Here is a 14,688-nt window from a genome sequence, read left to right as displayed (position 1 = left end):
CATAGTACCTCATCCTTCATGTATGGCTGCCTGTTCTATCTATTTATTTTTGTCTGCTCAGGTCTCTGCATAGTTTTATCGAGATTTATCTTGTCCAAGTTTCCATTGTGGTTATCAGCATATATATATATATATATATATATATATATATATATATATATATATATATATATATATATATATATATATATATATATATATATATATATATATATATATATATATATATATATATATATATATATATACAGGGTGAGCATAAAGTCTTTCCCTGATACAAACATTTATTGCACAAAACATATGCTGTTAGATGTTCTGGGTAATAAGTTCTATATACAGGAGAGAACACAAACACCTGTATAGTTTTGTAGGTTCGGTTTACTGGATAAGAGTATGTACACAGAGGTGGGTAGCACTGCTCCCTAGCTAAGGTCCGGGTCAACTACCATAGACACGGGCGGCGCGATACATTAGCAGCTTCCATACGTCGCCAGGCATTACTAATTAAGCGTGTGGATATGGTAATAACATTGCCACACGCTGCTAGCTAGGCTGAATAAATATAAATGGAGCACATACATAATATACATACATAATATATAATCCAGCATACATAATATACATACACCTCTCCCCCCTATACGCTCATAGCAAAGTCTTGAGCGGACCTTTTCTTCTGGATCCGTTCTGAGCGTCGAGGGACTTCATCACTGGGAAGGGTATGGGGCTCAACACTGGTGGCGGGGCCAGCAGAAGGCATTGTTACGGGGCGGAGAAAACGGCGGTTCCTCCACCACACACGACCACTGGGTAACCGCACCTGGTAGTCCCGTGACCTGCCGAGACCCATGACTACGCCTACTTTGTCCCAACGTAGGGAGGTCGGGTCCTGAACACGGACTTGGGTGCCGACACTCAACCTGGGGAGGGAACGGGCGTGGTCGTTGTAGCGGGCGACGACGTCCTGAACACGTTCGGCGGCTCGGCGATCACAATCCTCTGTCTTAGCCTGCCACTCCTTGGAGAAGGATTGAGGGTGAGCAGGGACACAAGAACGAAGGGGGCGCCCATACAAAACCTGGGCAGGGGAGCGTCCGGTGTAGTTAGGTGTGTTGCGGAGTTCAAGAAGACCCTGGTCGAAGGCCTCGCAGTCAATATTCCCAAAAGGGGCCACCTTAAGGATGAGGTGCTTCAAAGATTTGACAGCAGCCTCAGCGTGGCCGTTGGACTGCGGGTAATGGGGCGATGACAACACATGCCGGACTCCCCATCGGTCAAGGAACGCAGCAAAGTCCCGGCTTGTGAACTGAGGCCCTCCGTCGGTTCGCAGGCGTACAGGAACGCCCACGTCACGGAAGTAGTGGCGGAACTTGCTGATGGTGGCGGCAGACGTCGTGTCATTACTGCCCTTGATGACAACCGGCCAACCAGAGAGACGGTCGACGATAACCAGGAAGGACTTTCCTGACACACAGAAAAAGTCGGCCGACACAGACTCAAAGGGGCGGGCGGGGTTGTCGTCACTCATGAAGGGTACCTGCTGCTGGCTGGGTTGTAATACGTGGCGGGGCTTACACACCTGGACAGCATTGGAGATGTCGGGGTCGATGCCAGGCTGGAACACAGTCTGTCGTGCACGTCGTTTGGTGGCCTCAGCTCCACGGTGACTGTCGTGAAGGCGAGCCAAGGCGTGGGGACGTGATGCAGCAGGGACAACTACCGAAGGAGAGGTGTCACTGGCCAGAGGTAGGGGTAGGGCGGCAGCGGGGTAGTTGCTGCTCCCTTCGTGCACCCTGTTGGCGCAATTTACCTCGAGAATCGGTGTTGGGAAGTCCTGGGAGATGATGGCCAACTCTTGACAATGTCTGTAGGACAGCAAGGGAGTCGGGACACCATTATGCACGTCAATCCAGGCCTGACACGACCTGTTGCCAAAGGTGACATGTGCATAGAGTGAACCCAGGGCTGGGGCCATCTGTGAACCATCTGCCATGACGCAGAGGTCCTCGGGAGGCGGTCCTAGATCGCTTGGAGAGAGCCCCAAGCATCGCAAATGCTGGGGACCGATGACTGTAGCATCAGCGCCGGTGTCGGGCAACATCTGAAGACGGGATGACACGCCGCCGTAGGTCACGATGGCGCTGATGTACTGGGTGACTTTGGTCCTGGGATGCGAGGAGTACACCCTCCTAAAATGGGTCGGGCTTTGTCCAGGGTCGTCGTGCCTCTGATTTGGCGACTGTGGGCGGCCCTCACTGGTAGAAGGGCGCCGAAGCTTCTGCCGACGCTGTCCCTTGGGTTCGTGGGTAGGGCAACACTTGTCATAGTGGCCCAGACGACCGCACACATTGCACTGTACGTACTTAGCTGGGCACCGCACTGTGAGCGACCAGTGGCCCATACGGTCACAACTGTTGCAGGTAGACTGAGCAGCTGGACACACCTGTGTTCCGTGCTGCTTACCACAGTTGTTACAAAATGAACCGGGCGTGGACGTGGTGGGCGAAGGCGTAGGAGCGGACTTCTTGTCCTTCTTGTACCGGGACACAGCGCGTACAGCTGTAGGGGGAGCTCGGATGGCAGAGGTGGCACACCTGGCAGCCTCATAGGAGCGACATATCGTCAACACATCCTGAAGAGAAGAGGAAGAGTCGAGGGAGGTGAGGCGTTGGACAAGTTCCTCGTCCTTAACACCCATCAGGATCACCTGCTTCAACTGGGTCTCCTCGCACTGCTGGTGGTGGCCTAAACATATATCTACCTCTTCCGAGGCTCTCTTAAGACGTACATAAAAAGCGTCAAAAGATTCACCCTCCATCTGTCTGCAGCTAAACAATTCCCTCCTGCGCAGAGCTTCATTCTGCTGTCCTTTGATGTGCCGTTGTAGAACGTCCAGTACCTCCTCTACAGACAGCGAAGAGGTTGGGGTACCTGCAACGTATGTTCTAAGACACGCTGAACTTCCAAGGACAGGCACATACGCAGCTGGATGAGTTGTTTAGGCTGTGACAAACTCTGGATATCCACCATTGTAGCATAATCAGCCCACCGCCGCCGCCATTCGCGAAAAGTCTGGAAATTTACATCAGGCTCCAAGATGGGCGGTGTTTGAGCTGCTGCTTTAGGTGGGGCTGGGGGGCGTGAAGGGAGCATGGATGAGGTATCTGAACCATTCAGTACCGAGGCAGTGTTAGAGCCAGGGGCTTGGTTAACAGTGAGGCGAGATATCAAGGCTTCAAACCGTGCACTGTCTTCCATTCTCCGTTGGTGGTCTCGTTCTGCCTCTGCTTGCCTTCTGTGCTCATCCGCCAAACGTCTGTGAGCTTCATCCTCGCGTCTCTCCTCTCTCATAAACTTCATTAAGGCAATTATCTCTGGAGATAACGCTGAATGGTGAGGTGAAGGGCTGCGCGATGTTGTGGGAGCTGGGGTGTCATGGTCAGCCTGGTCATCCATCTCTGGGGGACTATCATCCGCTTGACTCATCCAGGCGCTGGGTCCACGGCTACGTAAGGCATGAGACATAACTACTTTATCTGTGTACTGTGTCTTAAATCAGTGTTGACCGGTCAGCCCGTCGTATCAACAAGATTTCAGACAAAAAAAATTTAATTAAATACACAGATAAGTACGTTATATATATAAAATATATATAAGAAACCGCGCGGTCAGCAAGTGTTAGTACATGTATGTGTGTGTGTCCCACGCAAGGAGAGCGTCTCGCCCCAGCTGTGAGGGGGGTGGAGGCGGCGCTGTGAGGGAGGGGGGTGGAGATAGGAGTAGCTCAGTCGCTCTCTGTAAACGGTCAGAGGAGGGTGCGCTGAGCTCTACACCCCACAAATGCCCAGAACATGCCGTATACCTTGGAAATCCGTTCGAACAAGGTCACACATGAATGGCACGAAACACACAATGCACTAAACACTTCACAGAAAATCACTGTCACTGACACTGCTCAAAGTTGCGAAATTCTTCGAGGGATGACGCGGGGTTGACCCAAGGCGGGGATTCATCAGCCGGCTTTCCACAAACTTGCACTAATCACTCGTAATAATCCAGTAAAACTACGCACTGCGCCATGTTAGATGTTCTGGGTAATAAGTTCTATATACAGGAGAGAACACAAACACCTGTATAGTTTTGTAGGTATGTACACAGAGGTGGATAGCACTGCTCCCTAGCTAAGGTCCTGGTCAACTACCATAGACGAGAATATTGCCACACGCTGCTAGCTAGGCTGAATAAATATAAATGGAGCACATACATAATATACATACATAATACATAATCCAGCATACATAATATACATACATATGCTAGGTAAAAACATACAGTTTTTTGCAGCTTATACCACAGTTTTTTTTCCTTTACTTGTGAACTTCAACATTTTCTCCGTTTATTGCACGGAGCACATCTAAGCGATACTCGATTTCACGCCATGTTTTCTGCAGCATCTCTTCAGTCACCGTCGCTATTGCCTCCGTTATCCTTGCCTTCAGAATTTCAAGATCAGGAACTGGTGAACTGTCCACTTTGTCCTTCGTATACCCCCATAAAAAGAAATCACGAGGGGTAAAGTCTGGTGAACGTGGCATGTCTATAAAATATGCATGACAAAAATCTATGAATTCGTCTACACAATGCTACAACATTCATGTTTCTATCTAGAATGGTCTTCGAGATAAGAATTTTCATAATCAGGGAGAGAATTTATGCTCACCCTGTAAATATGCAGGTAAATCACTGTAGGTGCGCAAGATCCAAGTATATGTTGATAACCACAAGGAAACTGGAAAACACGAAGTTCCCAAGCGCTTTCGTGTAATTCACATCTTCAGGGGTGAGTACAGACTAAGGAGAAATACTTGACAAGGCTAATATATACAGTAGAAGAGAGTCAGATCAAGTCCCAAGGGGACAGCAGGGGTCCACAATGTTCCGGTCATAAGGCAGTGACCCTTACTAATCTCCTTAATAAAACAAAATTGACCATGCCATCTCTAAGCACAGCAGCTGTCCATAGTCAGGTCATAGGGTAAGGTGACCCAACCCTCTCACCTGGTTACAAATCTTCTTAATCACAAAATTATCCAGTTTGTACATACCATTACTCAAATTCATGATGACAGATTCGGTATATTTAATGAGACTGGATTCTATAATGTTCCTACTGACAATTGAATTACAAGGTAATATTGAGGAGGCATTATCCCAGTCAATGCGATGCTTATTATCTCTCATATGAATGAACAGAGCATTGGATTCCTGGCCTGTCCTTACACTATATTTATGCTGTTTAAGTCTAGTTATAAGATCTTTACCCGTCTAGCTTAAGTAGAACATAGTACATTCCTTGCAAGGAACCTTGTAAATGCAGCTGCCTGCATTGTTGGGGGAGTTCTAAATTAATATTTATTTTACAGTGCATGAGTTCTAAAATGTCACATTAACGTTCCAGGTTTTCAGTTGTATAGGAATTTGAGATGATTTTTTTTAAATAGTAATACTAAGAGATTCTTATTGTCATGGGTTGGCTTAGGATCAGTTCTATGAAAAGATTTCTTGGTAATGTTAAGGCATTTGTCTATAAAAGACCTAGGGTACTTAAGGTTCAAGCCAATATTATAGATATATCTATATTGCTCATCAATGAATTCAGGATTGCATATTATTAGAGCACGTAAAAACATCGATGAAAATACTGACTGTTTGACTCAATTATGGTGGGCAGAATAATAATGAAAGTATGAACACACATTAGTAGGTTTCCTATAAATACTGAACTTAAAGGTGTTACCTATTCTGTGGATCAGACAGTCTAGGAATGGTTTTCAGTCATTCTCTAATTCCACAGTGAATTTGATCGAGGGGGCTAAGTTGTTAAGTTGTGGTAAAAAAGCTTTTAGGTCCTCATTCCATGGCCATAGACATATTACATCATCTACATATCTAAACCAGACTGCTGAAGGTTGGTAAATTTTACTTTATAGTTTCTTCTCAAAGAATTCCATATATATATATATATATATATATATATATATATATATATATATATATATATATATATATATATATATATATATATTTTTCATGAGCCCAATAAAGCACGCAGACCTCTATACAGTACAATCACCATGTCAACCCACCAGGATTCGAACCCACGGCCCACGAGCCCATGACTGTGACTGGGGAAAGCTACCTCTGGGCCACCAGGATACTAAAAGCAATCCTAGACTTTTTTATATTTCACACAAAGCCTGCTCAACGAGCTTATGGTCTGAACCCGGGTCACAATCATGGGCTCGTGGGCCGTGGGTTCGAATCCTGGTGGGTTGAGGTGTTGATTATATGTAGAAGTCCGCGTGTTTATTGGGCTAATGAAATATATATGGATCCTCGTGTTTCGAAGCCGCATTTGGTAAAACGTTGCTCTGATCACCTAAGCGGCACGGGTGGTCCCCATTAGAGGTTCTCGGCGCCATAAGCTCGTTTAACAGGCTTTGTGTGAAATATAGCAGAGTCTAGGACTGCTTTTATTGTCCTGGTGGTCCACAGGTAGCTCCTCGGTCATGCGGATTCAACTCTGGCGGTTGAGGTGTTGATTGTATGTATATATATATATATATATATATATATATATATATATATATATATATATATATATATAGAGAAGTATATATATATATATATATATATATATATATATATATATATATATATATATATATATTGATATAATCACGGAAAAAAGAGAAACAACGGAGCACCTTAGCTTTTGTCTTTATTCAAGACATCTTCGGAGGCAACTGGATTGACAAGGTACGATACAATACGGTCATTAGTTATGAGGTGAAAGAAGATTATTAGGGGTTGAAGGAAAAGTGGTGAAACTGAAATACAGTAGGAGTAGAAAGAATCTGGGCACAACCAGATCGCTTCATCTTTCCTATTGGTGTTTTATCTTTGTTCTGCTCCCTTGGGTCTTCAGACCTTTGTATTAATATTGGTTTATTTATATAATGCTGCTTATTATTATTATTTTTTATTTATTGTTGGAGTTAGTGAGCCCGCCCAGGTCCTTGTGTAACTGGGAGGGTAGTCACATTATTTATTTATTTATTTATTTATTTATTTTTTCTAAGGTGTTAGTTAAGTGTTAGTTGTCCTAGTCTAAAGGTACACTGTATGGAGAGGCCTGCCAGGTTCTTAGTGGAGCTGGTAGGTCACTCTCATCTTTTATTTTCTCTATTAATGTTTTATGTGTATGTGTGTATATTGGGGCAGGAGGTGGTTCAATTACTTCTTCCTGGCTGATGTAGCTGGGAGGGTAATCACGTTATTATTATTATTTTATTTTATTTTTTTTTCCGATGGAGTTAGTGAGCCCGCTCAGGTCCTTGTGTAGCTGGGAGGGTAGTCACTTTTTTTTTATTTATTTATTTATTTATTTTTACTAAGGTGTAAGTTAAATGTTAAATATTAGTTATGTTAGTCTAAAGGTACACTGTATGGAGAGGCCTGCCAGGTTCTTAGTGGAGCTGGTAGGTCACTCTCATCTTTTATTCTCTCTATTAATGTTTTATGTGTATATGGGGGCAGGAGATGGTTCAATTACTTTCTTCCTGGCTGATTTAAACCAACTGTGTTCTTGGAATTCTTCGTTGTCTATATTATTTATCCAATTTTGATATGTTTCTGTGTTAAGTTCAGTCACTTTTTTCCAAATATTTGCAGCTTTGTTGTGTATTTCTACATTGATTGCGAGGAGGTTTGCTCTCTTGTGTAGCTGTTCATTATTGATGTGAATACTAGCGTATTTTACATGTATATATAAATCTGAGGGGAGGCTATATTTTGTACTGCCTCAAGCCGATACGATACGAAGTCTTTAGTTAAGAGGTGAAAGAAGATTATTAGGAGTTGAAGGAAAAGTGGTGAAACTGAAATACAGAAGGAGTAGAAAGAATCTGGGCTCAACCAAATCGCTTCATCTTTCTTATTGGTGTTTTGTCTTTGTGCCTCAAACCAACGCTTGACTGCCTGACTTGTATGTATTGGACTGCGGTCTTGCACCATACATATAGGCTGTGGGTCTGGGATGGCATATGAGTTGCTGGGAGGATGGTTAGCAGTCCTGTTGAACTGGCAGGTAGACAAAATAGAAAACGCATAGCCAAACTGTAAGAAAACCCATGGACAATGAGACATTAGTAAAATATACTAGGTTTGTAGCACGTGCACACACATTATATACAGACCTATTGGTCCTTGCAAGGCTGTTTGGTTATGCTATGCTAACTAGTTTGCTAGGGTGAGGGAAAGTTTATATATATATATATATATATATATATATATATATATATATATATATATATATATATATATATATATATATATATATATATATATATATATATATTATAACATATATTTAACTCTTTTTAACAAATGCAAGGATGTTGCCCCGTGAGAGTTACCGTGGGCCTCCATGTGCCCAGGTGGGATGGTCAAAGTATTACACTATAAGTGTGTCGAATGAGGAGTGACTGATCCACATGTAATTTAAGGTTTTTGAAATATGTAGTTAAATTAAACACAATTTTTCATATAGTTAAGCGAATGATGGGAAATAAAAGATATAGATGGGGTGTGGTGGAAGCATCGTGGTCTGGCCACAAGCGCTGTCAACGTTGTGTGGATTCACTGGGTGGTTTGGAAGTGTTTATTTCCATTCATACTTTCGTAACTACAACCTATGGTAATTTTTTCTTCGTGTTCATATATAATGAAGATAATGCAGAATATAATGCCATATACAATATTTATACATAATATCATCTATACAGCCGTACTATGACTGTGTGTGTTCGTGCGTGTGTTGCCTCGTGATAGTTAGAGTGAGCCTCCGTCCAGAAAGGACACTGTTCTAACCTCCAGTACCGACCCAGGTGGTAAACTTAATTTAATCTGAGTTGTGTTAGGTTAGGTTAGGTACATGCACTCGATCCATTAACTCAGATTAAATTAAGTTTACCAATTTTTTGTGACTTCGTGACACCAAATACCAGTCGAGAAGTGATTGGCAGTCCGATTTATTCATGTAGGACCATTATTTGACTTCATTGCGGCTACCCGGGATAGTGGAAGGGAGATGGGGGGGGGCGACCTGTCCCAGCAGACCCTGACCTACTGATCTCCTTTACGACAGTAGGAAGTAGGCCAGGAATACTGCAGGTCACTAGTATATTACATTAGTATAATATATGCCTTACTATTTAACGTAATGACCAAGGCGTAATATATGACGCAGAAAGTGACGTAGTAATATGACGTAATCTATGACGTAATATGTGTCACCCCTAAAGAAATAAACATTGCTGATATTCCCAATAAATATTTACTTAAAATTACATAGTGTGTAAATAATAGGAGGAGAATGATATTACCAGGTGTTGCAAGGATAATTACTATTGCGTACTAGGAAGTGAAAGAAAACCTCATCGTCCTTGTGTTGTCAATAGGAATTACCACGTAGTGTCGTAACCTTGGTAAGAAATAGATGGAGTTACTCACATCAAGTTGATTATATTTGTATTCAGTAATTACATAGTTAAACGATTATTTTGATTATATAAGGGTTTAGGTGTAATAAAGCTTCTTGTTAGTAATTATTATGGCGAAAATTAAAGTGCAGAATGGGGTGCGCGTCAAGTAGGAGCAGGTGGCAAGTGTACTGTATGTTCTGAAATTTTCATAAGTTGTTTTATTACACACACGCATTCTATGGAAGACACGAATAATTTATCAATGGTCATTATTTTATTATGTAATTTTTCTAGTGTTTCCAGTAGATTAGTTTAGTTGTGTTTATTTATATTTAATCTCGTCTGGTTACCAATGTGTTCCCAGTGGTGAGATTAACTAGTGTGTATGTATGTAGATGACGAAACGAATTACGCCTAACTAACGTGTCTTTATTTCTTCTTTCCTCCAGCCTGTGCGTTCGTGTGGGTGACGGAGACAAGCGAGAGACGAACTGCGCCCTCTCCCTCCATCTTCCTCTTCGGCAGTAAGCACTAAAAGCTGCGTGGAGCCCTGACCCGGGGAGATGGGTAACCACAGAACACTCGGGACCAGAGAATGGGCGTGGGTGTGTGTGGGCGTGTTTCTCTTCCTCCTAGCCACCGCAGCTGCTCAACTCGATAACGAAAATTCTATATTAGGTGAGTTAGGATCGAGTGTGCTTCATGTGGTAGGGTTGCCATACGTCCGTATTTTCCCGGACATGTCCTCCATTTAGGTCTCGAAATCTTCATCCGGAAGGAATTTTTAAAATTCTTCAAAAGTCCGGAATTTCAGCTTCCATCATTTTCTCCACGGAAAAAAAAACATGAAACTGTAATGACGGGAGAGAGAGAGAGAGAGGGAAGGTGGAAACCGTAGAGGTCTCGTTCAGTTTTCGTCAGCTGATAAGTCACTTGTACGCCTGTACGGTGTTGTCAACTTAGCTGTCAAATATTTGATTGATAAGGGGGTAGAAGTTGATGAAGTGTTTTGACCAAGTTAGTAACCTGAAGCAGTTTGTGGAAAATTACAAGAGTGATGAAGAATTTAGTAATCTGCCAACACAAAAAGTGGACCAGATACTTTGAAAAATCAAACATTGAATGTCACTCAGAATTGCACAATTCTTCTTTGCTATATCATCTCACAATGCAAATGTAGAAAGAGTTTTTTCCACTGATGCAAAGTCAATGGACAAAGGAAAGGAACAAATTGAGTGTTGAAACAATGAAAGGCATTCTGACTGTACAGTACAACTTTCGAGAAACACCTTGCAGTGACTTCTACACCTTTCTAAAGAGCAATCAGCCAATACTGAAAAAGATCCGATCTACAGAAAAGTATGCGTGGGCACACCACACACAGTGGGGGGAGAAGACTGCAGCTAAGGGAATGAAGATGTTCAGCCTTAAGCAAAGGTAATTTTTTTTTTTAAAGATTTCTATACCATGTATGTTGTATATTAGCCTGTGTGTGCCGGGCGGGGGGGGTGTCTTCAGGAGCGTCCTCTTTTTTGAATGTTCAGATATGGCAACCCTATCATGTGACCACCTGAGAGTGTTATCTTATGTTCTGTCTGTCTGTGTGTCTTTATATACAAAATACATATAGTACCAAAAATATACACAAATTAGCAGTCGTGTTGAATATTAACCCCAAAATCGAATAATGTATTAGGCTTCAGTTGACTCATTAGCACAAACTATAAAAGACGATTATGATTACATTGCAACAGGAACCGAACCACTGTCGTGACACACACACAAACAAACATTGTGTTCGACATTGTGGGAATATTTTCAGGGGAGGGGGTATGTTTTCTTAGTGAACTCTGATATGTTTTCATTCTGGACTCTGGTTGTGGTTTCTTGACAACATGAGACAAGACCCCAAACGATTAATGTTAAAGGCGAAGAGATAGTATTTATGTTGTTAGTAAATTAGGTACTAGTTCACTCTTATGGCTCTGTCACACTCCATTCCCTATTTTATGTTACTCCTCCACTCTAACTCACTCCATGCTGTACACTCCACCACACTCCACGTCTCCACTCACTACCTCCTGTAACTAACCACACGACGAACTCAATAAATTATCCATTATTTAACCAAACAGACAAGTGACTTTAATCATTTTTTTTTCTTAAGAGTAGCTATGATGTTTAATTTTCACGTGAGAATTTTTTCCGTTGCTTTTATTTGAATTTTAAAGAATGTGACACTGTTTTCCTCTTGATTATGAGCGCTAGTGTAACCGACCAGAGTTGAAGTACTGGAGGGTTATTGGGCCGTGTTTTGTTTTGATCTGAAGACGTCAAGTTATCGTGTTGTTTTAATGATAAAGTTTATGGTGTAATTTGATATATATTTTATTTTTAATTAATCTCAGGTTAGGTCTAATATTTTTTTTTTTACTATTGTTGTTTATAACCTTTAAATATTCACTTAAAGTTGGGACTTATTTTATTTTTTTGTTTGTGAATGGTAACGAGTTGGGTGTTTGATGTATGGTTTACAATACATCTAAAATTGTGCATATATTAAATCCAGGTTGAGAAATGGATAATATATTTTTTAGGGGGGTAGGGGGGCCCGTCCACTTCATCATAAATTGAGGTTATGATACAGTGGAGGGCGAGAATGTCGATGATGTGCGATATTTCTTATATAACACGAGTATAGAAGCTGTCAGTCAAGGCAAGTACCGAGTTAGCGAAGGACCGAGTTACTCCTCCACAATGTTGCCAGTTAACCAAAGCTATGACTGAGTGTGTGAGATATGAGGTATACTTATAAGGAAATATAACCCATAATAAAACCAAAAAACATTCTCCCTCTTTGGAATGTGATAGATATTGGACATGAATTCTACTGTATACCCCTCATGAATGTAGTAATGTCCTACTCATGAATAAACATACAATGCAAACATTCTCTTTGTATGTTTAATAATCTGGTTTTCAATGTTAGGTTAAAATTTCACGTAGCCAATACAGAGGTTTTCATCTCCACAATACACATAAAGTTTCTGTGAATGTAGTGGCTTATCATGACACAGAACACGAGGGTTGAGGCGGTACTAGGGAGAGGAGGAGGGGGGGGTAGAGACACGCTTGGACTTATAAATCCTGGTCATGTAATAATCAAATATTGACAGTAAAGCAAAAAATAAATAAAAAATGCGTATCAGTACTAAACCTGGGTAAAATTATCTTAATTATATTATTTATCAAGTAAAGTAAATCAAATGATGCTAGTATATTATCATTGTTTTTTGGTGGTTAATGAAATAAATATGATATAGAATGTTCTTAGAGTTTAGTTATAAGCTGGTGTGTGTAGAGGTTGACTTAGGTGTGTCGTCTACAGGTCTGAGGTCAAGATTGCCACAGGTAGATCAAGAGGTCAATGTCACCTCTACACCTTACTGACCTCTCTGTTGACACACCTTTAGCCTTTACCTGTCCTCATTAACCATTACCTTCCCTCTAAGTGTTTTGTACTTCCCATGGCTATAGCATATCTAATTAATTCTTCAGGTAAAGTATCCCTGCAGGTAATTTCCTCTCATCCTGGGACTAATTAACACTCGTGTCCTCTTCCTACAGGTGTGTATATGGAGTCAGGTATGGTCCAGGGGCGTCGCATCCCTACACAGGAGCTCGTCGAACAGGTGGTGACGGAGAGCTCGGGCGCCATGACGCAGGGGTCGCTGACGGTGCAGTTCCTCACCTCCATGAACGACTCTATGCCTGAAGAGATGACGGGGGTGATGACGCTCGCCTCCTGCTCCAACACTCACATGTGGGCCCCTGGGCTGGCGGAGATGGGCAAGATGCATATAGCTCTTACTGGTGAGAGAGAGAGAGAGAGAGAGAGAGAGAGAGAGAGAGAGAGAGAGAGAGAGACCCTTTCATCACTCCATGTAACAATAACCAACTAAATATTTACATAACATCATCACTACACACACACACACACACATCGTTTAATACAACACTGAGGTAATCTGCATCAACTTAACCTAACCTCTCTCTCTTCTCCCTTCCTCTACCCGAAGCTTCAGTCACGTGTAAAGATCAGTGTTGACAACTGATACCTCACATGTATACAGAGATCAAATATACATGCATGTGGATACCTTAAATATGTATATTGACTCTGTGGCTTTTGTGGTATATGTACAGTATGTGTATAAAGTATTAAAGGTATATTTGTATACTGTGGGTGTATGAATGATTGAATACTGAAAGAAACTCGCGTATATGAAGTTTGGGGAGAGTAGTGTATATGATGTGGTGAGGAAATGTGTCCTCTTACCTGTGTCCCATCACCTGTCCCCTCACCTGTCTCCTCACCTGTGTCCCATCACCTGTCTTCCATCACCTGTGTCCCATCACCTGTGTCCCATCACCTGTGTCCCCTCACCTGTGCTCCCTGCTGTCCTCACCTGTGTCCCTCACCTGTCTCTCACCAGTGTCCCCTCACCTGTGTCCCTCACCTGTTCCCTCACCTGTGTCCCTCACCTGTGTCCCTCACCTGTGTCCCTCACCTGTCCCCTCACCAGTGTCCCTCACCTGTCCCTCACCTGTGTCCCTCACCTGTTCCCTCACCTGTGTCCCCTCACCTGTTCCCTCACTGTGTCCCTCACCAGTGTCTCCTCACCTGTCTCCTCACCAGTGTCCCCTCACCAGTGTCCCCTCACCTGTCCCCTCACCTGTCTCCTCACCTGTCTCCTGACTCTGTACCTGCACACTATCAATTCTTTATCACATGAGGGATATGTTCCGCCTACTGCCGTGGTCTTGACGCCCTGGTGGTGACTAACATGAATAAACAGACACGAGAGTCACTTCTACACAGTCAGTCAGTGAGTCAATGTGTTTCTTCTCCGTCAGTGACTCTCTCAGTGACTAAACCATATATAGAGCTAACTGGCACTACTTAAGAATAAAACAGATAGACTTAAAATGATTCGTGTTTGTATTTAGATAATGTAATTGTGTTTGTATCAAGTCGTGGTGTGGGGGTGGACGTCCATACACTTGTCTCTGGTAATAACAGATCTTAGCAATGTATTACGTCAAGAACAACATTGATTCAGTGGTGTGTGTGTGTGTGTGT

At 42.5% G+C, this 14,688-nt stretch overlaps 1 protein-coding gene across 1 annotated transcript in view; it reads left to right on the top strand.

The window, feature by feature from the left end:
• The first annotated feature begins 9,997 nt into the window (after nt 1-9,997).
• LOC121873047 overlaps nt 9,998-14,688 on the top strand; it is a 9,052-nt gene continuing 4,361 nt past the window's right edge. The window contains exons 1-2 of the mRNA XM_042376361.1: nt 9,998-10,223; nt 13,173-13,418. Of these exons, the coding sequence (XP_042232295.1) occupies nt 10,109-10,223; nt 13,173-13,418 (361 nt within the window). The 5' untranslated portion in view covers nt 9,998-10,108. The remainder of the gene's footprint in view (nt 10,224-13,172; nt 13,419-14,688) is intronic.

Source organism: Homarus americanus, unplaced genomic scaffold (assembly GCF_018991925.1).
Source record: "Homarus americanus isolate GMGI-L3 unplaced genomic scaffold, GMGI_Hamer_2.0 scaffold11022, whole genome shotgun sequence".
In the NCBI taxonomy this organism is placed as follows: Eukaryota; Metazoa; Arthropoda; class Malacostraca; order Decapoda; family Nephropidae; genus Homarus; species Homarus americanus.
This window is presented reverse-complemented; position numbering and strand designations above follow the sequence as displayed.